General features: G+C 38.8%; 2 protein-coding genes across 2 annotated transcripts in view; one reads left to right on the forward strand and one right to left on the reverse strand.

Moving 5' to 3' along the window:
• The window catches only part of LOC114647671 (glutamic acid-rich protein-like), a 792,149-nt gene that overhangs the window by 136,745 nt on the left and 630,448 nt on the right, over window positions 1–24,956 (reverse strand). The window lies entirely within an intron of this gene.
• Window positions 1–24,956, forward strand: part of kiaa0930 — a 167,900-nt gene that overhangs the window by 58,902 nt on the left and 84,042 nt on the right. The window contains exon 2 of the mRNA XM_028804711.2: window positions 23,391–23,539. Coding sequence (XP_028660544.1) covers window positions 23,391–23,539 — 149 coding nt within the window. The remainder of the gene's footprint in view (window positions 1–23,390; window positions 23,540–24,956) is intronic.

Genomic DNA, 24,956 nt, shown 5'->3' on the forward strand with positions numbered 1-24,956 from the left:
GTGGTTGGTGTTGTGCGTGGCTATGCAGTCGTGAGTCAGCAGGGTGAACAGCAGTGGACTCAGCACGCAGCCCTGCGGCGCTCCAGTGCTCAATGTGATGTTGCTGTAAGTGTTGCAGCCCATCCGTTCTGACTGGGGCCTCTCTGTCAAGAGTCCAGGATCCAATTGCAGAGGGTGGTGTTCAGGCCCAACCTGCTCATTTTTACAACCAGCTTTTGAGGGATGATTGTGTTGAAGGCAGAGCTAAAGTCTATGAATAGCATCCTGACATATGTGTCTTTTTTTATCCAGATGTGTCAGGGAGAGGTGAAGGGCAGAGCATATGGCATCCTCATTTGACCTGTTTGAGCGGTATGCAAACAAGAAGTGGGAAAAGATGAAGGGGAAGAAGAGGTCCAGTTTTAAAACATAATTATAACTCATCATCAATGGGATATTAAAACAGAAATTTATAAGGCTGATGCCATTTGTGACATTGACCTTCTTTAGTTACCTTATAAGACGCACAACTGCAGGTCAAGAATGAGGTGGAGGCAATGAGGCCAATAGTGAAACTAAAGAAAAGTAAAGAAAATGTGGATTGGACATGGTGTCAGATGATGACATAAGAGTACTCACCCCAAAGGATGCCCAGAATTATGAAGAGTGAAGGACAAATAGATTTGGAAGGCAAATAACTAAGCAGAATAAACCGGGAAAATGTCAGTTAAATTGGTGATAATGATGCTGATGACTTCAATATTAAAATACAAATAGACAGCAACTACTGAGTTTGGTAGCTACATATTTTGCCACTTTATTTGAGTAATGTTTCAAAAATTAGTCAAATGACACAGCCTTAAGCATCATCTCTTGTTTCTGCATCACTCTGCAGTCAACTTCTTGGTTATATAAAATAATCTTGTATCTGATCTGCAGAATTATAAGTTTGAATATTTACTCTTAAGATGGACCTAAAAATTATACTGTCTAAACAGTCCTTTTACAAGCTAAAATACTTTTTATATGTGTGTGTAAATGCAAGTAAAATCTGTATTTAAACACATGCAAAATTAGACATTTCCTTAAAATCATTTAAAGCATAAATCACGGTAATGTTTTAATTATTGATTTACCAGCTACCTGCTAAGCTTCTTATGGTTATTGTATTATAGGGGTAAGTCAGAAGTATCTACAGTAATCTTTTAATTTACCAACTTAGACAAATGAAGATCACACACACGTACATCTAGTGCTACCTACAGCCAGCAGCATAAAAACTTAACATATTATTGCAGATACTTGTTGACTTTAATTATAATGTGTCTAATTTTATGCACATATAAACCATTGCTGTTTTTTTTTTTGGGGGGGGGGGGGGGGGGTATGTGTTTTTTTCACTTTAATCCTTTTAAAATCTCAGTAAACTGTTAAATTCCATTAGTAGTGAAGTACCATGCTGTTAACAGGGTGTGTAAATTGTTTAAATTGTTAAATGTGAAAAGTTTTTTTGTTTGACAAACATTCCAAACTATTTTACTAGGCACTTATCAAAAACAGGTTTTGTTGTCACTCATTCTGAAATGGAGAATTTTGCTTTCCAGAGTGTTTTTTTTTTCTTGTAGATCAATAAATCCAATTTGCAGGATCTTGTAAAATAAGACTGAAAACTAGCTTCGGGAGATTGATCTTTTCTCACTTTTGATTGTGTTCCCAGATTTTTCACATCTATGCAGTTTTGCCACAATTTTAGCAAGCAGTCAAAAAAAAATGCATCCACATTCACTAGAATGTCTGATAGAATGTTGCTGTCAAATAATAAGGTTCAAGGTTCAAGGTTCTTTTATTTGCCATTTGTGCATAAAACCAACAGTTAAAGCACATTGGAATTCTTGTGCAGAGCTCTGTCCGAGTCATTGTAAAACATTTAAAAAAAGATTAAAAAACAGTAAAACAAAATAATAAATAATGTAGATTATGCCAGCACTATACAGAAAGGTGGTAATATCTACTCACAAAAAAAATACAATATATTATAGGTATTGCCCAGTTAAAATTTGGCACATTTTTCACTCGTCATTTACAGTGGTGTGAAAAACTATTTGCCCCCTTCCTGATTTCTTATTCTTTTGCATGTTTGTCACACAAAATGTTTCTGATCATCAAACACATTTAACCATTAGTCAAATATAACACAAGTAAACACAAAATGCAGTTTTTAAATGATGGTTTTTATTATTTAGGGAGAAAAAAAATCCAAACCTACATGGCCCTGTGTGAAAAAGTAATTGCCCCCCTTGTTAAAAAATAACCTAACTGTGGTGTATCACACCTGAGTTCAATTTCCGTAGCCACCCCCAGGCCTGATTACTGCCACACCTGTTTCAATCAAGAAATCACTTAAATAGGAGCTGCCTGACACAGAGAAGTAGACCAAAAGCACCTCAAAAGCTAGACATCATGCCAAGATCCAAAGAAATTCAGGAACAAATGAGAACAGAAGTAATTGAGATCTATCAGTCTGGTAAAGGTTATAAAGCCATTTCTAAAGCTTTGGGACTCCAGCGAACCACAGTGAGAGCCATTATCCACAAATGGCAAAAACATGGAACAGTGGTGAACCTTCCCAGGAGTGGCCGACCGACCAAAATTACCCCAAGAGCACAGAGACGACTCATCCGAGAGGTCATAAAAGACCCCAGGACAACGTCTAAAGAACTGCAGGCCTCACTTGCCTCAATTAAGGTCAGTGTTCACGACTCCACCATAAGAAAGAGACTGGGCAAAAATGGCCTGCATGGCAGATTTCCAAGACGCAAACCACTGTTAAGCAAAAAGAACATTAGGGCTCGTCTCAATTTTGCTAAGAAACATCTCAATGATTGCCAAGACTTTTGGGAAAATACCTTGTGGACTGATGAGACAAAAGTTGAACTTTTTGGAAGGCAAATGTCCCGTTACATCTGGCGTAAAAGGAGCACAGCATTTCAGAAAAAGAACATCATACCAACAGTAAAATATGGTGGTGGTAGTGTGATGGTCTGGGGTTGTTTTGCTGCTTCAGGACCTGGAAGGCTTGCTGTGATAGATGGAACCATGAATTCTACTGTCTACCAAAAAATCCTGAAGGAGAATGTCCGGCCATCTGTTCGTCAACTCAAGCTGAAGCGATCTTGGGTGCTGCAACAAGACAATGACCCAAAACACACCAGCAAATCCACCTCTGAATGGCTGAAGAAAAACAAAATGAAGACTTTGGAGTGGCCTAGTCAAAGTCCTGACCTGAATCCAATTGAGATGCTATGGCATGACCTTAAAAAGGCGGTTCATGCTAGAAAACCCTCAAATAAAGCTGAATTACAACAATTTTGCAAAGATGAGTGGGCCAAAATTCCTCCAGAGCGCTGTAAAAGACTCATTGCAAGTTATCGCAAACGCTTGATTGCAGTTATTGCTGCTAAGGGTGGCCCAACCAGTTATTAGGTTCAGGGGGCAATTACTTTTTCACACAGGTTTGGATTTTTTTTTCTCCCTAAATAATAAAAACCACCATTTACAAACTGCATTTTGTGTTTACTTGTGTTATATTTGACTAATGGTTAAATGTGTTTGATGATCAGAAACATTTTGTGTGACAAACATGCAAAAGAATAAGAAATCAGGAAGGGGGCAAATAGTTTTTCACACCACTGTACATTATAAGTGAAGTGAGGTAGCGTGAGGTTATTACACATATTCAATAATTTTGTTTTGCCATCAGTCTGACTGTAGCGGGGAAAAAGCTATTGAAAAACCTTGTTCTGTGAGTGATGATGCTGTCCACTCTGCTGTGTCTCAGATTGTACATACAGTTTTTGTGTCTAAGCAGAGAGTGAGCTGGATGGAGTGAGCTGTTTTCCGACAATGATGTGCGTACATAAAGTCCATGGAAGGAAGTTTTGTCCCTATGATCCTCTCCGTAGTTTTTATGACTCTTTGCAAAGCTTTCCTCTGCCTGTGTGGAGTTCCCATACCAGACAGTGATGCCTGTGGTGAGAATTCTCTCTATCAGTCCTCTGTAGGCCTGGGTGAGAGGGCGATGGCTCAGGCCGGCTTTCCTGAGCAGCCAAATAAAATATAGCCTTTGCTGGGCTTTTTTCACTGTGGCTGTGGTGTTAAGAGTCCAGCTCAGGTCTGATGTAACCTGCAGTCCCAGGAATCTGTGGCTGTCGGCCCTCTCCACCTCAGTCCCTTTGATGATAAGAGGCTGTAGAGGGGGAGGATTCTTTCTGAAGTCCAATATTATTTCTTTGGTCTTATCTATGTTGAGGATGAGGTCATTCTCCTCTCCGTAGACAAGAATGTTGTTTACCATGGTCCCGTAACCTGACTCGTCTCCCCCCTTGATGAGCCCCAAGATGGTGGTATCATCAGCGTATTTAATGATGATGGTGTTGTCCTGGGTGGAGACACAGTCATAAGTGTACAGAGAGAAAAGTTTGGGTCTAAGGCAACAGCCCTGTTGGGATCCTGTGCTAACTGTGAGCTCAGCAGACACCCGTCCTCCCATTCTCACCACCTGTGGTCTATCTGTCAAGAAGTCCAGGATCCAGTTGCAGGTGGGAGTTGGGACACCGAGGTTTGTCAGCTTCTTGATCAGTTTTCCCGGGCGGATAGTATTGAAAGCACAACTGTAGTCCAGGAAAAGCATCCTGGCATACGTTCTGCTACTTTCCAGGTGTTGCAGAATGCGATGTAGAGCTATTGCTACCGCATCATCTACTGATCGATTGGGGCGGTAGGCAAACTGGAGGGGGTCAACAGTGTCCAGGACCATATGGTTGATGTGCATGAGAACCAGTTTTTCTAGACATTTCATAGCGACTGGTGTGAGTGCCACTGGCCTCATAATATAATGGCCTAATAATAATCCATTACTTACAGATTTGAGACTTTTTGGCCAAATGCAAAACAAAAAAGAAATAATCTGACTCAGTTAATTGAATAATACCTCTCCTGAATGGCCTCAGGGCTGATGAACAGTTAATTCAGATTATAGCAACATTATCAGTAATTTATTTTTATACTTAGTAACACTTTTCACATTAATATGTGGTGTTAAGCAGAAAACTATGTGTGCACTTGTAAACCGGAGTGTAAAACACAAAGCAAACATACAGAGTACCTACCAAATGTGTGGTGATAGTTAAGAAGAGGAAAATATAAACTTCAGCATGACTTTCAATCTGAAGAAAAAAAAAACACTGTGAGCCCAGCATTCTTTGCAAGCAGTGACTATCCAATCGATGGAAGCTACCTGACAACATAAGCTTTTCGAAGAAAGAATAGAAATGCACAGAGCAAGCAAGTCCAATATTGAGAGTGACATGTTAAATGGCAGGACCAGCTCCGGGATTAGACTATAATCAGTTAATTTCTGCCATCTGCTTTTAAATCATTAGCAAGAAAGCTGCTTGGCCAAAGGTTGAAGTGAAACAGATGAAACAAAAGAAAAAGCAAAGAACAAAAACAGACTTAATAGTAGCAATAAAGATAGTGGTTAATACATACTTTTAATGCATTTAGTAATTGTGCTGTAACATAACACAATATATATCTATATATGTGAACATGTTTTACATGATTTTAATGTTTATTTTTCATTCACTAGATACAGTATAATGCTGGCCCACTAGATATGATGCTGGTCTTTCCTAATTTCTTTTTAATGAAAATTACCATCATTGTTATTTTTAATCATTTTATATTCTTTTCCTGTAGAGGGTTGTGGCCTGATCAGACATCCCTATCCCCAGAAACTTTCTTCAGCCCTTCCAGAGGAATACCTAAATACCTCTAGATATATTACCTGAAGAGTGTCCTAGGTCTATCCCTTGGTCATCTCCCATAAAGCTGTTCCCTGTACACCTGCCAAGAGAAGAGCTCAGGGATAACCCAACTACATGCTCAAATCACCTCAACAGTCTCCACTGAGTAGCAATTCTGTGCGGAGGTCCTCCTGTATTAAAAAGCTCCTCACCCATTTGTGTAAAGTAAACTCCGTAATCCTACACAGGAGCCTCAGTTTATTAGCTTGTATTTGTGATCTTATTGTGATCATTGCTCATGACTATTGACTACGTGACAATGGGGGATATAGACTAATCTGTAAATTGGCACCTACTATGATCTGGTATGGCGTTTATAAAACCACTGCCTGTATACCGATTCATTGGTTGATCTCACTATCAGTTTTACAATCACTTTTAAATAAGACCCTGAATCACTTGAACTTCTCATCCTGAAGCACCTGCTTGCTTCTTCCCTTTGGGGAACAAGCCACTTTTTCCCAGAAGAGAACCATGACCTCAAATTTGGAAATAATTCTCACCCCAACTGCATTATACTCTGTGCTGAACAATTCAAGTGCATGCTGGAGAGTATGTTCTGATGAGGTCAATGGGGCTAAAGCATTTTCAAACAGCAAGGATGCAGCCTCTTTGTTCTCAGTCTTTAAAACTATGAACATTTTTAATCATCACAACAGCCTTAGCCACAGAGATGGATCCCCTGCCAGCGCCTGTGGCACTGGTTCCTGCAAGCAGGCCCTATCCACTACTTTTAGCAGTTCTTAAAGGACTATATGACTTCAAAGGCAGATATCATTGAGAGATACAATGTTTCAGCACCCTTTCTAAGAACAGCTTACGTGATATCCCATCTCCTCTTCCTTAGTCATGAAAAGATTTTCCAGACGTTCTTTGAGACTTTTCATAAATTATTGTTCATGGCCCCCAACCCCCCAGACTCCACTCACATATAGGCCAAAAACCTTATAACTGCAGCTACTCTTGCAGCTGTCTCCATTGCTGATGACTTGAAGACGGTCTGTTCAGAGTATGTCTCTAATCTCTCCTTTGATGCTAGAGAAACCCTTGCATGGTAGGAACTAATCTCATTCTTAATGGAGACATCATCTAGTCATTCCCAGCAAACTGTCATTGTCCATTGGACCCTTCTAGGTCTGCCCAGCAGGAACACCATCCATCTGAGCCGGCTCACTGCCAAGTCATGATCACTTGAACGTTCGATACCTCTCTTTACCCAAGTGCCCAAAATAGATCACATGACTACAAAGTCAATCATTGACCTTTATCCCAGGTACAAAAGTCAGTTAGCAGCAACCTTGTGTTCAAACATGTTTGTTTTAGACAATTCATGAATAGCACAATGCACCAGTAACACTTCAAAACTCTGATTTATTGTTTATCTTGACCCTCTAGGGCATTGTCTCCCAGTAAGGCCACAGGGTCAATAGATGATCCCCTTTTTGAGCCCTGAATCCAATGGCACTTTTTTTCCTCAAATATTTATTGAAGTTTAAATAACATTTTTGAGCAATGGAAATAGTAACACCAACAGATTTCTCATTAAAAACAATCAAAAGAAAACAATTATAACGACAGTAACAACAGTACAAATACTACACCCACCCCACACACTCACAAAATTTGCCCTGTTAAAAAAGTAAAAAGAAAATGTACTGACTGGACGAAGTGTAAACATCTGACCTCTCTTAGATAAGATTTAAGCAGCATGAAGAGGGAAATAACAGAAATCAGTGGCTTCACAGAATTTCTACTAGTGCTTGCCATTTTATAATATATGAAGCAGTTGACCAATTGACTTCCACCGCTGGGAGTTCTAGGAAACTAAGATTGACAAATGAGGTTTGCCAAGATGCAAAAGAGATAGAAATATCAGATTTCCAGAGAAAAGCCAAGGATGTCTTTGTAGTTATTGAGCCTAGACAAAAGCGCCTCTGCTGGATAGTCTTGAAACTGAGAGAGTCTATAGGTCCAATAGAAGAAACATTTCAGGAAGGGATGTTACTGTCGAGAGAAATTTAGCAATACACAACCACAAAGCTGAGACTGGGGACACACTCCAGAAACATATAAAAAGAGTACCTGGGATGCTTTCCTGACTGAAAATCCAGTAGCACTTAAAAGGCTAATTGCTTTGAATAGTTTTAAACTGCATACATACAAGCCACAGTGAAGGTTTTTGTCTCCACAGGTAGAAGTTTCATTGAGTTGACCTTCTCGTCCATCACAACAAACTCAGTTTTTCTTAATATATTTGAGAAAATTATGTGATGACGCTTAAACAGTTCTGTGAGTAAGACGTCTAGTCATCCTCCCATTATGAAGTTCACCTAACTGCATTTTAGGGTTGCCAGAATCTGTATCAGTAAAATATACCTACAGTATATTAGATGTAAATCCAAGTGAATCGTGAGGATACATTGAATTCAAAAATAAAATGTTAGTAAGTAAATAGATTTATTCATTTTTCCCAACCCATTTATTAAACACAGGGTTGCAGGAGTGGCTAATCTTGTAAGCATTAAGCTCAGGACCCAAGCCAACCCCAAGTGGGGCTGTAGCACACTGCAGGATGTACTCGTGGCACTGACACCTCAACCAACTTCCATACAGACGGTAACCCAACTGCCATTTAATTCTCGACTCTGCTCTAGGAGACTGCAGTTCTAATCAGAGTACCACTGTTTTGTATCAGAGAATAAAAATTATTCTAATACAGGTAGATGTTTCTTTCCAATGATGAGTGAGTCTGGGTATGCCTTATGAAGCACTGACATCACATCAAAGGTTGGCCACTGCCTTGTGCTCAATACTCCCCTTGACCCAGAACTACAAAAGGGGCTTCCAAAATAGAAGACTGGTAAAAGAAATATTGAAGTAATAACTGCATTTTATGTCTTAGTCAGCTAGAAAGAAAGCACATTGCTGTTTCATATTTTATCGTTAATAATTCCTGCATTTTAGATTTCTAATATATGATTAATTGTGCTTAGACTTAAAATAGCAATTTCATCCTGGTAGAAGAATTTTAAACTTTCTATAGAATGTAATCCCATAGGATATTGATGTTTCCTGGGTATGTGATTTATTTTTGGGACATATTCGAGTTAATGGGAATAAAAATGAATTTAAACCCTTTGGTAAACTTCTGTCTCAGACCAGCTTCAAAGTTGTGTGTTGCGACTGCATATAGTTTTGGTGGAAGCGCTCAAACATAAATAGGTTTTGAATTTGAATACTGAATATTAGTAACTTTAAAATGTTTACTGTAGAAGTGTGCATGTGCCTTAATTTATCCATCCATCCATTATCCAACCCACTTTATTCCAACGAAGGGTCACGGGAGGTCTGCAGGAGCCAATCCCAGCCAGCACAGGGCGCAAGGCAGGAAACAAACCCCGGGCAGGGCGCCAGCCCACCGCAGCACACACTAGGGACAATTTTAGGATCGCCAATGCACCTAACCTACATGTCTTTGGACTGTGGGAGGAAACCGGAGTACCCGGAGGAAACCCACGCAGATACGGGGAGAACATGCAAACTCCACGCAGGGAGAAGCCGGGAAGAGAACCCGGGTCTCCTAACTGCGAGGCAGCAGCACTACCACTGCGCCATCATGCCTTAATTTAGTTTTATTTAATCTGTGATTGACTAGCATCATGGTGCTTATATAGTCTGTCTTTTACTACATGTTACTTGGGAGCAGAACCTTAAAACCATGAAGTGGGATAAGGTGGAGGAGAAGATGGAGGAGATAATAAATTAAAGTACGGTATATTCATGATTCAGTCATAATGGAGTATTTGGTTAGTTATTAAAGTACTTTCAGTCATACGAAATGTGAGTAAGCCATTTATTTATTTTGCAATCAATTAACTGGACAACCATAATTTAGTGGTGAATACTTCCATACTGTTTTGTTATTTAAATTGTATAATTAAGTTGCTTTTGTTATATTTCATGCTTCTAATTTTCATATTCATTCTGTACAAAACCTGCCATTTGAAATGCTTGTGATGACCACAGTTTTATTATTTATGAATGATGTATGCAAGTATTTCTTTAATAAGATAATGACTGTACTTTGTATAATTTAAGAATACACCAAGGATGGAAGTACTGCAACACTGACATGAGAAAAACTGATATAATAGTTATACAGTATCATGTAATTTAGAATTAGTAGGTGGTATTAAGTGAGAAAGTAATAATAACTTCACTAAATTGTATGGGCAGAGCTGTCTAGTTACTAAGTATTTGGACCTCATTGTGCAGGTTCAGATTCTGTCTCCGCTTTTCTATGTGGAAGCTGCAGGGTGGCGCAAAGGCAGCGCTGTTGCCTTACAACAAGGTTTAATATCCTGGGTGCTCCATGTGTCTGCGTGGGTTTTCTCCCACAGTCCAAAGAGCTGCAGCTTAGGTGGACTGCTTATGCTAAACTGATCACTGATGTGTGTGTGCGTGTGTGTGTGTGTATTCAAATCTGTGATGCTCCAGGGTCCTGTTCAGGGATTGTTCCTGATTTGTGCCCACTACTTAGTGGGTTAGGCTGCAGCTTCCCCATGGCCCTGCTATGAATAAGTGGGTTTATTAGGTGGGTGGATGGATTTAGTATGTGACTTTGAGGAAGAACAGAGTTTGAACAAACTGATCAGTAAATAGCTAAGCAACTTTGATTAAGGACCATACAATGTAATAAATCTAATTTGTTATATGTAACGTATAGATTACAATAAGCACAACTTGAATCCATTCATTCCTTATATTTTCAATCTTGCAAAAGTGCTTCTGTAAGTACAACTCTTATTATCTTCCATGTATAGAAAGTTTCATGCAACAGTGTCCTGCATTGCACTGTAATGTACATTTAAGGCCATCCAAATAAGTCTAAACATTGTGAAGGACAGCCGGGTCCCATGCCCGGCAGGGACGCCCCTACTGCATCTGTTCCGGGGGAGCTACCATGGACAGCTCAATACCTCCCCCGGGACGCTTGGTGGCAGCCTCTCTGGCAGACGATGATTCCCCAACCTGGCGAATGGCTCCATGGGAGATGGAGTCCTCCACAGCCTGGTTGGGGGCTCGGATGGCTGCCAGGGGGAGCTGCATGGAGTCTGCAGCCCGGCTGGTCAAATCTTCAGCCCCAGCCGGAAATGCAATGAGGGCCAGGTGATCAAGCACCTGGAATGCTTCCGGGTGGGATATAAAAAAGGCCAGCCACCACCACTCGAGAGAGCCAGAGTCGGGAGGAGGAGGACTAAGCCTGAGGAGAAGTGGTGCTGCCAGAAGGATTGTTGCTGTGGTGATAATTGTGCTTTTGTGGGACTGTGTATTGCCTGTGGGTCACGGGGAAGACGTGCGCCCAAGGGTGAAGAAAATAAAACCTTTGTGTTTTAAGACATATGGTGTCTGTCTGTCTGTGCCTGGGGCCTGGTCTTTTACAACATACACATATATTGAAACATACTGTAAATTTAACATTGTGATCATGGCATCTAAGAATTCTGCATTTCCATTGTCTGAATGGTATTAGCGCAAAATCATCAGCAAGATGCACAGCCGAAACTTACAACAATGATAAACCCTTGCCAGACATATAGCCTCCTCCACAAAAGACACTGACTGATCTCAAAATTCTGTTACAAAAAATGACATGTAATGTGCAAATTCCAACTAGAGCTCACACTGCTCCATTATTTTAGATCACTGCTTTAAAATGATAACACTGGATATTTCAGATTGGATACTGTATGTTACTGCTGTGTCTTAAAATGAATGATATAAACATTCAGCAGTACAGTAGTTAATCTAGAAAACACATTTCAGACTTGTGCTTCAAGATACTTGTATTATTTTTTACAGATCATAGAAAGATATTCTACTGAAGAGAGTCACCTTTAGGCTTGTACCATCCCTACATTCCGACGCCTTATCCTGTCAACTTCAACAAACTGGCAGGCAGAGCGTAAAAGCAAGATTCACTCTGTTTAATGTAGCTCCATTCTGTATCACACTGAACATATTGTGTTATCATGATTCTGACTGTTTAGATATTACAGTTGTGCTTGAAAGTTTGTGAACCCTTTAGAATTTTCTATATTTCTGCATAAACATGACCTAAAACATCATCAGATTTTCACTCAAGTCCTAAAAGTAGATAAAGAGAAACCAGTTAAACAAATGAGACAAAAATATTAGACTTGGTCATTTATTTATTAAGGAAAATGGTCGAATATTACATATTTGTGAGTGGCAAAAGTATGTGAACCTTTGCTTTCAGTATCTCGTGTGAACCCCCCTTTGCAGCAATAACTGCAACTAAACGTTTCCGGTAACTGTTGATCAGTCCTGCACACTGGCTTGGAGGAATTTTAGCCCATTGCTCCGTACAGAACAGCTTCAACTCTAGGATGTTGGTGGGTTTCCTCACATTAACTGCTCGCTTCAGGTCCTTCCACAACATTTCGATTGGATTAAGGTCAGGACTTTGACTTGGCCATTCCAAAACATTAACTTTATTCTTCTTTAACCATTCTTTGGTAGAATGACTTGTGTGCTTAGGGTCGTTGTCTTGCTGCATGACCCACCTTCTCTTGAGATTCAGTTCATGGACAGACGTCCTGACATTTTCCTTTAGAATTCTCTGATATAATTCAGAATTCATTGTTCCATCAATGAAGGCAAGCCGTCCTGGCCCAGATGCAGCAAAACAGGCCCAAACCATGATACTACCACCACCATGTTTCACAAATGGGATAAGGTTCTTATGCTGGAATGCAGTGTTTTCCTTTCTCCAAACATAACGCTTTTCATTTAAACCAAAAAGTTCTATTTTGGTCTCATCTGTCCACAAAACATTCTTCCAATAGCCTTCTGGTTTGTCCACGTGATCTTTAGCAAACTGCAGATGAGCAGCAATTTTTTTTTTTGGAGAGCAGTGCCTTTCTCCTTGCAACCCTGCCATGCACACCGTTGTTGTTCAGTGTTCTCCTGATGGTGGACTCATGAACATGAACATGAACATTAGCCAATGTGAGAGAGGCCTTCAGTTGCTTAGAAGTTACCCTGGGGTCCTTTGTGACCTCGCCAACTATTATACGCCTTGCTCTTGGAGTGATCTTTGTTGGTCGACCACTCCTGGGGAGGGTAACAATGGTCTTGAATTTCCTCCTTTTGTACACCATCTGTCTGACTGTGGATTTTCTGTGACTGTGGTAACCTTTTCCAGCCTGATGAGCTGAACAACTCTTTTTCTGAGGTCCTCAGAAATCTCCTTTGTTCGTGCCATGATACACTTCCACAAACATGTGTTGTGAAGAGCAGACTTTGATAGATCCCTGTTCTTTAAATAACACAGGGTGCCCACTCACACCTGATTGTCATCCCATTGATTGAAAATACCTGACTCTAATTTCACCTTCAAACTAACTGCTAATCCTAGAGGTTCACATACTTTTGCCACTCACAAATAATTAATATTTGATCATTTTCCTCAATAAATAAATGACCAAGTATAATATTCTTGTTTCATTTGTTTAACTGGTTTTCTTTATCTACTTTTAAGACTTGAGTGAAAATCTGATAATGTTTTAGGTCATATTTATGCAGAAATATAGTGAATTCTAAAGGGTTCACAAATATTCAAGCTCAACTGTAGCTAAGTATTCACTCATACCACCGCAGGCCACACACACCCACACACCAAGCACACACTAGGGACAATTTTAGGATCACCAATGCACCAAACCTGCATGTCTTTGGACTGTGGGAGGAAACCAGAGCAACCGGAGGAAACCTACGCAGACACGAGCAGAACATGCAAACTCCACTGCAAGGCAGCAGCACTACCACTGTGCTACCGTGCTGCCCATAACTGAATTAGTTGTCCATCAATTGCTTAATTCAGTTTAGAGTTACAGGGGCCAGAAACTATGAAAACAACCAACCCTGGATGAGATGCCATCAAATCCTGTGATAAGAGGTCCATGGCACTGTGTGAATTTTAAATAAATGATCGAGCCCCAAAAATGGTAGGCTCCAATTGGGGGTGGGTGTGTTTCACTCCGTGGTTAATTGAGGTGCTGGTTGACTGTGCCACGCACATGTGCAGAGGTGGGTGGATCAGTCAGGTGTCTCAATGGTGCCACAGAAGAAGCAGCTCATCTCACCTGTCCCAATTAGAGAGGCAGTATAAGAGAAGCCTGCATGGCAAAGAGGGGAAGACAGAAAAGAGAGCCGTGAGAACAGCATCATGAGGTGAGGCAGGACCAGTCAGCCAGCCAGTGTGTGAGAGGCAGTGTGCTCGAAGGAGCAAAGTATCGGCGCTCTAGCAGCAGATCGTCCCTATTGAATATTTGTCGAGGAGTAGGTGTGATTGTGGCAGAGTCTTCCACAGGGATCCAGGGCATGCCTGGGGAGCAAGAAATGATGATAGGAGGACAACCAACCCAGAGTGATCTGGCCAACACCGCTCGAGGTAGCTGAGACAGGGGTTGGTTAGTAAGGACTGTGGCTGCTAGAGTCTCTGCCAGCTGAGTGAGTAATGGGTGAGCCTAGGAGACAAAGTGGGTGTTGTGCTGGGCTTGTCTGACGGAACATTGACCCAAAGACTGTGTTAGTTTTATTCTTCTTTTAAATTATGGATTTGACCTGATGGATCATCACTGTTTTTAAGGATTACTTATTTATTAAAAAAACTTTATGAGGAATGCACTTTTGGACACTGTTTTGTTTCTGTATCACTTTTACACCTACACCCTTGTTATTTGTGTCCTCATTTGCCTTTCTTATCTTGGTTATGGTATCAATTCTGTATCGAGAGGCTCCCAAAAAGTCCTGCATCCTGCACCGTCACAAATCCCAGGACACACTCATATATACACCTACATTCAGGCAGATATGACCAGCTTATCTAAATAACCTGCCCTGCATGTTTTGTGGAAATGACGTGGAAATAATACTGAAGCATCTGAAAAAAGTTCAAGTGGATATAGGGAGAATGTGCAAACTGCACACAGTCAATACCTGGACCAAGATTCAAACCCAGGCAGCAGTGATCACCACTGAGTTACTGTACCACATTTTACACTAATTAGTATACTTGTTTTTACTCTAATATAATTTCAACAAACTAAAAATGAATTATGCAGGTACTGACACTAGCAGAGGTAAAATATTTTTCACGTAATTTTCATTTCTTTCTTTCTTTCTTTTTTTCTTATTGTTTTTATTTGACTTGTAATCTCATAATGATTCCACCCATCCAAAGTGGCCCTGTTGTGGGTGTGGTCACATAACACAGTGGGTGTGGTCACATAGACCAATGGGTGTGGTTATGTGCATTGATGTCAACCATCAGAGTTGCCATTTTTCGCTATAAAAGGGTGTAGTTCAGATCATTGTTATTTAAAAAAAGCCAGATAATGTCTGTTTTGGCCTTTTTTCCTTAACTGTTTACTAAAGATTTTGCATCTGCAGCATGTATCACGCATTATTATTTTGTGTTATGTTATCTGCACTCTTTATCCCAGAATTTTGTTGTGTCATGCTCTCTGGAAACAATTTAGCGAGGAATTCATACTGCTAGTGTAGGGTCAAATGACAGAGGCTTTTGCAAGCTCATTCTTAAGGAATTTGTAAGCCTCAATAGTGTTTTTCTTTCTTTTAATAAATGATATGCTATATCTATTGTTTTCTGTATCCTGTGTGATACTGCATACTTTATATTGTCATTCCTCTACCTACTAGAGAAACATTCATCTTTTTCAATGCTTTGTTTACTTAAATACCTAAAGACATTAGGCTATTCTTGCAAAGAGACAGAGTTTTCATGAAGAATGTATGTGATGTCTGCAGTAGCTACGGTTTGTCAGCTGAAACATTTACAGGGGGGCCAGTGATGCCCCAAGCTGCTTTTAAGCATCACTCCAGCATTACAGATTGTGATGTGATCTTGTGAGTAATCCTTAAAACCATTAAAAGGGCACATTCTCTAATAAAGGATACAGTTTGCTGTCATCCAAAAATTGGGACCACCTAGTTTAGGTGTTCCAAAGAGCTCTTTAGCTTTAGCAGTACTCTTTTCACGAGAGTAATGGAAGCTTTGCCGTATTGGCTTTTGTGCTCTGTGCGGTCATTTGAATGATTTTCTCTCCACTGCTGATTCTCGCTTAACTATTTCTGCAATATTTGTTGTCCACTGACACATACATTGAAACAAACCACACTGTTGTGCTATCTGATCCAGTCATTGAGTTTGGGGAAGTTAAGCAGGGAAGTGAATCTAAATTACAGAATACAGAAAGGTGGAAGCAGCAGGCATTCCCGTCACACAATGACTGGGCCATGAAAGCAATCCAAGTTCCTGGAGTTTTGCTTTATCAGCACTAACTGGTGCTACTAGTCTGGCCATCTTAAAAAAGTGATGTGGAAAAATGGTTCCTATTCAAGGGTGACAGCAGTTTCACCCTAATGTTCTTTGGCATATGATCTTAGGTTCAAAAACGTCAGTTATTTTTATTTTATTATTTTGCATAAATAAAAAAACAAACAAGTCAAAGACCCCCAAATAATGTAGAGACTGTAGTATCCAGTATATAATTCTGAAGCCTAATTAAAAGAAGTGCTTGGTAAACATCATTATGTGAAGACTGCCTGCTCTTTCAAGCTCTCTCATCTAATTCATATCCTGACAGTAAATATGATCCATAAGCGTACTTCACTTTATGGTCATTTTTGTTGTTGTGTATACATGCACTTAATAAAAGGAAATCTTCCTTGATTCTTGTGCCTCCTGTAGGGAACAAACAAAGACAAATATTACCAGCTGATTGACTCATTAATTCTGTATCCTACGTTAGGCTGTGTGAGTTTTTAAGCCTATAGCTTGAAAGAATTGTGTAGTTCTTGAAATATAATTATTTTCCTCCACAGGCTATCAAAAATATCAATACAAATGGCAACATATAATTGCAGGCATATTTCCTCTTTATTAGTGGGTCCAATGTATGAAGCAAACATTGTTTTCAGTCCATTTTCTGGTGATGTCTGTGCAAGTTTTCATTCCACATGAGCCTTAATTGGTGAATATTTAAAGTTTGTTGTAATTATGTAGAATTTTTACCATTATAATTCTTTTTAACGTGCTATGTTTGCTCCCCAGTGGGGCTTAAAACAGAACAGAATGTGCTTTCAGTACCGTGAAAGCTTACAGCACATACGTCATGGCTGAGACCCTTTCAAATGGGGAACCCTCATAGCCACCTGAAACTACTTACTGCCCTGCTTTGTGCTTTTAAATGTTGAAGCTCTTTTAATTCTTCAGTCACTAACAGAGATATTCCTTCAGCCTATGAAAATTTAAACGGGGTTCTTTGATGGGGAGGATAGCTCATGGCTATGCAGTCTCCTCCTGTTGCTTACATGTAGCACTCTGCCACAAGAGAGCACTGATAAAAACTCATATAAGAAGAATAACTTTCGAAAGGTTTGATGTCATGGTGGCACAGTGGGTAGCGCTGCTGCCTCGCAGTTAGGAGACCCGGATTCGCTTCCCGGGTCCTCCCTGCGTGGAGTTTGCATGTTCTCCCCGTGTCTGCGTGGGTTTCCTCCCACAGTCCAAAGACATGCAGGTTAGGTGCATTGGCGATTCTAAATTATCCTTAGTGTGTGCTTGGTGTGTGTGTGTATGCCTTGCGGTGGTCTGGCACCCTGTGCTGGCTGGGATTGGCTCCAGCAGACCCCCGTGACCCTGTAGTTGGGATATAATGGGTTGGATAATGGATGGATGGATGGAAGGTTTGATATAAAAGATTTTTTGTTCATTTGAAACACAATTTGTAATAAGAGCAAGAGAGTTCTTTTATATGGAACGTGTAATGTGCCACATTGTACCCTAAGAAACAATGACACTACTTAGTCAAAATTCTCCATAATTTTTTCTTTCTCTCTTTTTGCAACTGTTGACGTCTCATCTATTCACCCACATCTTTCAGATGGTTTAATTGTTTCAAATAGCTATTCTCTTTGGAAAGCCCCAAATGATCCTTGCAAAAGCACAGAAAGGAACCAGATTAACATTCAGAAACCACTTGCCTCATTCCGGTTCCTTTCTTTTAAAGCCATTTATCTGGTAGACTTGTGAAAGTGGAGGCTAATTTATTGCAGGCAGTTGACAAGTCATACTTTTGACATCTTTTGCGCTAATTAAGCAGTAAAATGATGAGTCAGTAGACAAACTTTCTTATTCAGCTGTAGCTTAATAATAAATAAGCCATCAGATGCATTCAGTGGTGCCTTTTTAAAGGAGACTGTTCAATAGAGCTTTGTGTTTAGAATTTTCCATTGATTTATTAAGCAGATATTATTTCAGATAAAGAGGTAGGTTTTGTTGTTAGTGGGCAACAGGATTCTTTGAGGAAGAATCCGTTAATAAGGTAATATTTTCTGGCAGCGCTGATGAATGCATGGCTACTAGATTCTTAATCAAAGGTAAAGGCCGTCTTATTAAATACACTGCTTCCTATCCTTTATGGTGTTATTTTTAGTTTGGAATATGTAATAGACCTTTGATATTTTAATGTGCTAGCTAACAATCATCCGTTCATTTTCTGAATCATTTTAATCCATTACAGGATTATAGGGGGCCAGAGTTTTATCACTGCAACAAAAGAGATGGTGGCGAGTGGGCTGCCAATCCGTCTCATAGCACACTTACAAAAACAGCAGTTTTAAGTGGCTAGTAAACCAGTGTACCTTTAAAAATCACATGGGAATAATGGAAAAATATGCTGGGCTGGGGCTCAAAATTCAAAAGTCTTTCTATGGTAGGAATTGGTCGTTTTTTATTTTGTATTGCGCATTTCTCAGCCATTACAATCTCAAAAGTAATGAATAAGGCAAATCAGGTCAATGTTGAGCCTCAGAATGAATGTTGCAGAGTAAATGTGGTGTTTATAATGCAGTAGAGGAAGGTGGGCCTTTTTAATTTTCATTAAAGGACAACTTTTTTTGTTTTGTTTTTGAAGCATTTCCACTAGAAGTTATACAACTGCAGCCAGTATGACACAATAAGAAATGAGACCTAAATGAGTCTACTTAAATTCTGAGAATACATCCTAAATCATGTCATATCAGAAGAGCATACATTTGTTTCATTTTTGCAAAAATATATATTTTTTATTATGTGAGATGTGGCCACACAGGGTGGCACGGTGGTGCAGTGGTAGCGCTGCTGTCTCACAGTAAGGAGACCTCGGTTCACTTCCCGGGTCCTCCCTGCGTGGAGTTTGCATGTTCTCCCCGTGTCTGCGTGGGTTTCTTCCCACAGTCCAATGACATGCAGGTTAGGTGCATTGCAGATCCTAAATTGTCCCTAGTGTGTGCTTGGTGTGTGTTTGTGTGTGCACGCTGCGGTGAGCTGGCACCCTGCCCGTGATTTGTTCCTGCCTTGCGCCCTGTGCTGGTTGGGATTGGCTCCAGCAGACCCCCGTGACCCTGTGTTAGGATATAGCAGGTTGGAAAATGACTGACATGACTGACTGACAGGCCACATTGATACAGAAGTGCTTCACTGTAATCCATCTCCCCATACACTAAACCCTGTCATAGTCTGATTACTTGTAGTTAGCTTCATGAATGATACAGTTGCAATTACACCTTCATAGCAATTTTAAAAACTCAAGCTATAGTTTTTGTTTTTTTTTTGCAGGCAAAATTTTAATTTTTCTAGGCATTTAGACTTATGTTCTTAAGTTATACCATCAGTATGTCTTACTGAGATTATGAACAAACTTCAAACCTTCCTGCATGAGCCAAAATACACAGATAAAAAAGGGCAAGAAATTGAAAATGAGAGGAAAGCAGAGACAGAATTGGAGATACAGAGAGAACAATTTAATGGTTATAGCTACAGAGAGAACCCAGATAACTGCGAGTGGTGGGGTTCATGTCGAAATTGTAAAATAATGTCTGTCGAGAATGAAGGCCTTTACTGCAGTGCTGCTCACTGCTGCCACAGATAGAAAGTTTAGACGTATCCTTTGACAAGCCCACTTTCTCATGGATTTCACAACACATTTTTCCATTTGTCAAATGAAACTTCAAATTCATCAAAACCGGAAACACCAAAGGTTCAGCTTTCATTAGAGTAAGTTTATTGATCAGGCTGCAGTGGCTCTTTTTATTTTAGCACTGATGTCTCAAACCTCCCATCTAAGCTCTACAAGCAAAAGCTTTAAGAAACATGCTCATATTTTCATATCCTGTGTATGTGCATTTCCAAACTGTTTTACCTAAATGACAAAGTTGTGCTAAACACGTATGGATAATCTGGTAGAACATTCTTAATAATCTGCAACACAGTGCATCCAGTTGGCTGTTTATCCCAGAGTCTGTTTACATGAAAACGTTGTCCATTGTATTCACTGTCAATGTATCTTTAACTCTGAAAATATCGTGATATGAATCTCTTTTTAAAAATTAGATCTATTTTGGGGTCTTTTACATGTCTCACAAATGTAAAACTCATGTTTTGTGAAACCAGAATAGTTGCTGCCTTAAAGTTGACATGTGTATTAAGTTTTTTTGGCCACCATTTTATTTTTAAATACAGCTTCCCATAGTAATGCTAGTTTCCAAGTCAAGTAAACATATGAAACTATTGAAAACTGACAAACTTATCCTTAAGATACAAGTAGCAACATGTAGAGCGTTGTGCATCAATGAATAAACAATTGTAGCTGACTACCTTGTACATAAATGACAGCAATGACCACAAGGAATCATACTGAAAACAGAAGTTTGCCTTACTGTCTGCCATATATTTTGTTTTCACTAATTAGGTCAATTTCTGTTTTTTCCTTGCCAAGTTTCATTAAATACTCAAGAGAACAAGTTTACTATTAGTCAATTATTAGCTGACCGATACTGGATAACATCACATGCCAGTGACTGTTGTGTGCCTGGACATTTAAATGTGGGCCAGTTATGATGTCTGAATTAATTCTTCCCCCATTGTGTTTTTTCATTTTATACAATTTCAGATAACAAATGATTAAATGGAGTGACTTGCTCTGCTGAATATCTTTGCTGTGACTTTTTCTTTATCTATTAACTTTCCCATCATTCCTAGATGTGTATTTTTGGATGGACCCTCTTCATCCTCTTTTTACACGCATTATTTCTGTGGTTGCTGACTTTGAGCAGCAATGCTTTCTAGTGGTTGCGTAAATGAATTGTCGATTGCAAATACATTTTTTTGAGAAAACCTTGAGTCTATGAGTGACACACAGTTTGACTAGGGGTAGGCCTGGTTCACATTTTGACTGAATTCATAAAAATAGAGTAACATGGTATAAACTAACATAAGTTCATCTTTAAAGAATTTAAAAAATTGAACAGTGAGTCTAGGGTATGTTCTTCAGCATGTAGTCCATTCTTACACAGTGAATACTGAATGGTATGTGGGCAGAAGGTTGTAGACATGACAAAGTGAATTATGAAGCTGATGATATTAGGAGAACTACTGTTACAATCATGTTGGCTCAAAGGACAGAACTGAGATATACAAGAAGATTTTTTCATAATAAAATTGTCATTTCAAACAGTAATTCTTGATGACTATTTAATAGTCGCCCTCTATGCTACTGCAGGAATAATTGGAGATAGTTGTACATACAGGACATAATAGTCTTCCACACCTACAGGAGGCAAGCAGTGAAGGTCAAGGTGACAGCACATGTTATTTACTTTGAATTTCTTTTATCTTTTATTTAAATAATTATTTAAATTAAGTTAAATTATTAAATAATAACTTATAACAGTGTAAATAATAGGTTAATTTCCTTTATTGGAACATCTTAAAACTTTACTCTGATATTTTTCAAAGCCATCAATGCCTGAACTCTATGTAAGACCTGTTTTTCTGAAAATGGGATTTATTTAAAAATATTTGCATAACCTTCTCATTATATTTTCATCCAAAGCTCCACAGAATCATAGGTATTATGGAGCCTGCTGGATATACTGTAACTCATAGGGACTAAAGCGCACCACACTGCATAAAAATGGGTAGGGCACTATGCTGACAGCCTTTGGTTAATTCAGTCATGTGTAGCTCTGCACTCCAACACAGGATTCAGACATGTTATTTAAAGAAATCATTAATACCATATTGTCACTTGTTTTTAGAGTAATTCTGTGACATTACCATTTGAAGGTGTGGACTTTTCACTTTTTGTGAATGTTTATTTTCTTCTCTTAGTGAAGTTTGCTGGCTATCTCTGACTGCACTGCTACAGGAGACCGAACACTCATTCCATTCATCTGACAGCTCAAGTCCTTTTGTCATACAGTAGATGAGGCGGTAAATGGCCATAAATGCCAAAAGGGACTCTGCTCTGTTGGGCCCTTGAGCAAGGCCCTTAACCTGCAATTGCTGAGCGCTTTGAGTAGTGAGAAAAGCGCTATATAAATGCAAAGAATTATTATGAGACAAGTGAATTCAGTGACTGACATATGCTGCATCCGAGTTTACTGTTACAGACTTTGTCTTTAAAAAAAAAGCAATTTCTTTGTCCAGCATTCCGGATAATCGCCTATGGTGTCATCTTTGTTGTGCCTTTCAGAATTTTCTGCAGCCATACCATGATGAATAAAGAGGGGCATCTGATAAGGAATCCCTGGAGTTTGTTGTAATGTCAAAGCTTTGCTCTGCTTCTTCCACAATTTTTTGTTTTTTAAACCATGTAGACATGTTTGTGTATCCACAATTTTTTGTTTTTTAAACCATGTAGACATGTTTGTGTATAGATGAGCTCACAGTACGCTGCTACATCCATCCAGAAGAGTCCCTAATTAATCCCTCTCATGTATTAAATTGACCAATCTGGACTCCTCAGACTTCCAAGTTAGCAAAATCCTCCAATCTGTAAATGAATTTTAAATAATAACTTGTACATGAGCGTGAATTTTAATTTTACTGATTTGATTAATTTGTTTCTTGTGTGTGTGTGTGGTTTGTTATTCAGCGATGACACACTTGACTAATTCAATTTCCCCTTTCAGGGATAATACTGTAAATCTTTCCCTTACCTTGACCCTGCCTTAGCCTTTTTTACAAAGTTAAACACCGTTAAATGGAGATTTGATGCATGGTACCTCACTTCCATAACTCAGTGAAATAGAAAGTAGTGTAAAGCCAAAACAGAATTCTTAAAGACTAAGGTGAACTTAAATGAATAAAATGTTAATGTAGATTTATTTGGCTTGATTGGATTTCTGTGATTCTTTAAGGGTGGCCAAGCTCTTGTCTTTATAACATGTACTTTTTCACTGTGCTTTTCACATTCAAGTACAAAAAATACTTTTTTTATTCTTAAAAGTTAAATAAAGCTCATTATTAGCATCCTTCTTATATTCTGTTTTATTTTTATTAAGTGTACCAGTGAATTCCGAGATGTCTGTATATATTTTATTTGTGTTTAATTCCATGGAAATTAATTTTCTGTAGTAAACGGAAAATTGCATTTTGTCCTTTTGTTTCAGGCTGTTTTAAGGATGACCGGATAGTATTTTGGACTTGGATGTTCTCCACTTATTTTATGGAAAGGTGGGCTCCAAGGCAAGATGATATGCTTTTCTATGTACGAAGAAAACTTTCCTATGTCAGCGCTGACAACATTGATGGAAAAAAGGTAAATATTATTTAAGGGAAAATTGAAGAAAGCAACAGAACATAACACATTTTGTTTATGATAGTAAATAATATTCAATACACATAGTTCCTAGATAAATTCTCCAAACACTACAATTACAAATTGGATCATCCAGCCAAGTGTTAAATAATGGTTGGGACTCCACCTTGGTAATACAGCTTTGACGTCCAATTCAAATTATTCTGACTTATTTGCATAAGGATATTAATTGAAGCTGGATAAAAAATAGCATTTTTTTCCTATTAAAATTCTATTATTAAATGTATTTTATTATTATATATATTATATTATTTTATCTATTATATTATTATTATTTTTATTATAATAGAGTTTATATGCTAAGCTTTTGTCAGTTCAAACATGATGTTTTTCTTCTCTCATTCGCAGAAATATGCTACAGTATGTGCTTCAGTTTTTACAGTGTCTTTCTTCATACATCCATATAATTAATTCTTTCACGCTCTTCAGTTTTCTTTTAATTTTGTTATTAGAATTACTCCCACCTGCCCGGGATTGGTTCCTGCCTTGTGCCCTGTGTTGGCTGGGATTGGCTCCAGCGGACCCCCGTGACCCTGTGTTCGGATTCAGTGGGTTGGAAAATGGATGGATGGATGTATTTTATGGTAAAAGTGCACAAACCCATATGCAAATCTAAGCATAGTTAAATTTAGTTTTATTTTTACTTAGATTTGCATCCTTTTTTATCCTTTTTTATCTTTAAACCTTTTTTACACGGTGAATTAGCAAGGACACAATTAAAAAACAAAGCAACACAAATATAAGGTACATTTTACTCAAGAAGTAAATACAAAATCTGATCAGCACATGGCTTTCTTCATATTTAGAGGAGGAGTACCATATACAGTGTGAATTTAGCAAAATACCAAAAGTTTATTTATCACTTGTTAGTCCTCTTTAAAGGTACACCTATCCTTCTGATTTAACAAAGGCATAACATGTAATTTGTATTTCCTTGTAATCAAGAGTTTAGCTGCTGTGACTACTCAATTTCAAAATTCTGAAATTTAAGTATTCAACACTCTTGCTTTGGATTAAATTCATAAAAGCCCTAAATATTTATGCCAAATTTTGCGAACATCTGAGAAGGCATTTGGCTTTTGTTGCTACCAACTTTAAAAACATTGAACTGCAGAAGTCTGAAGCAGTTAGAATTCACTCAAATCTAATTGCCTGTTAAGCCTAAAGAGTGCAAGATTTCCACAAAATTTAACAAAGGTCAGTCCATTCATTTTTAGAGTTACAATGTCCACAACACTTTTCCTACAAATATACATTTTCATCAGCCGAGGGAAGGACAGGACTCAAAAGAAATGTAGGGGTGCACACAGGGCCACCCTGTTTATCTATCCATCCATCCATTTTCCAACCCGCTGAA

The sequence above is a fragment of the Erpetoichthys calabaricus genome, chromosome 1, assembly GCF_900747795.2.
Source record: "Erpetoichthys calabaricus chromosome 1, fErpCal1.3, whole genome shotgun sequence".
In the NCBI taxonomy this organism is placed as follows: domain Eukaryota; kingdom Metazoa; phylum Chordata; class Cladistia; order Polypteriformes; family Polypteridae; genus Erpetoichthys; species Erpetoichthys calabaricus.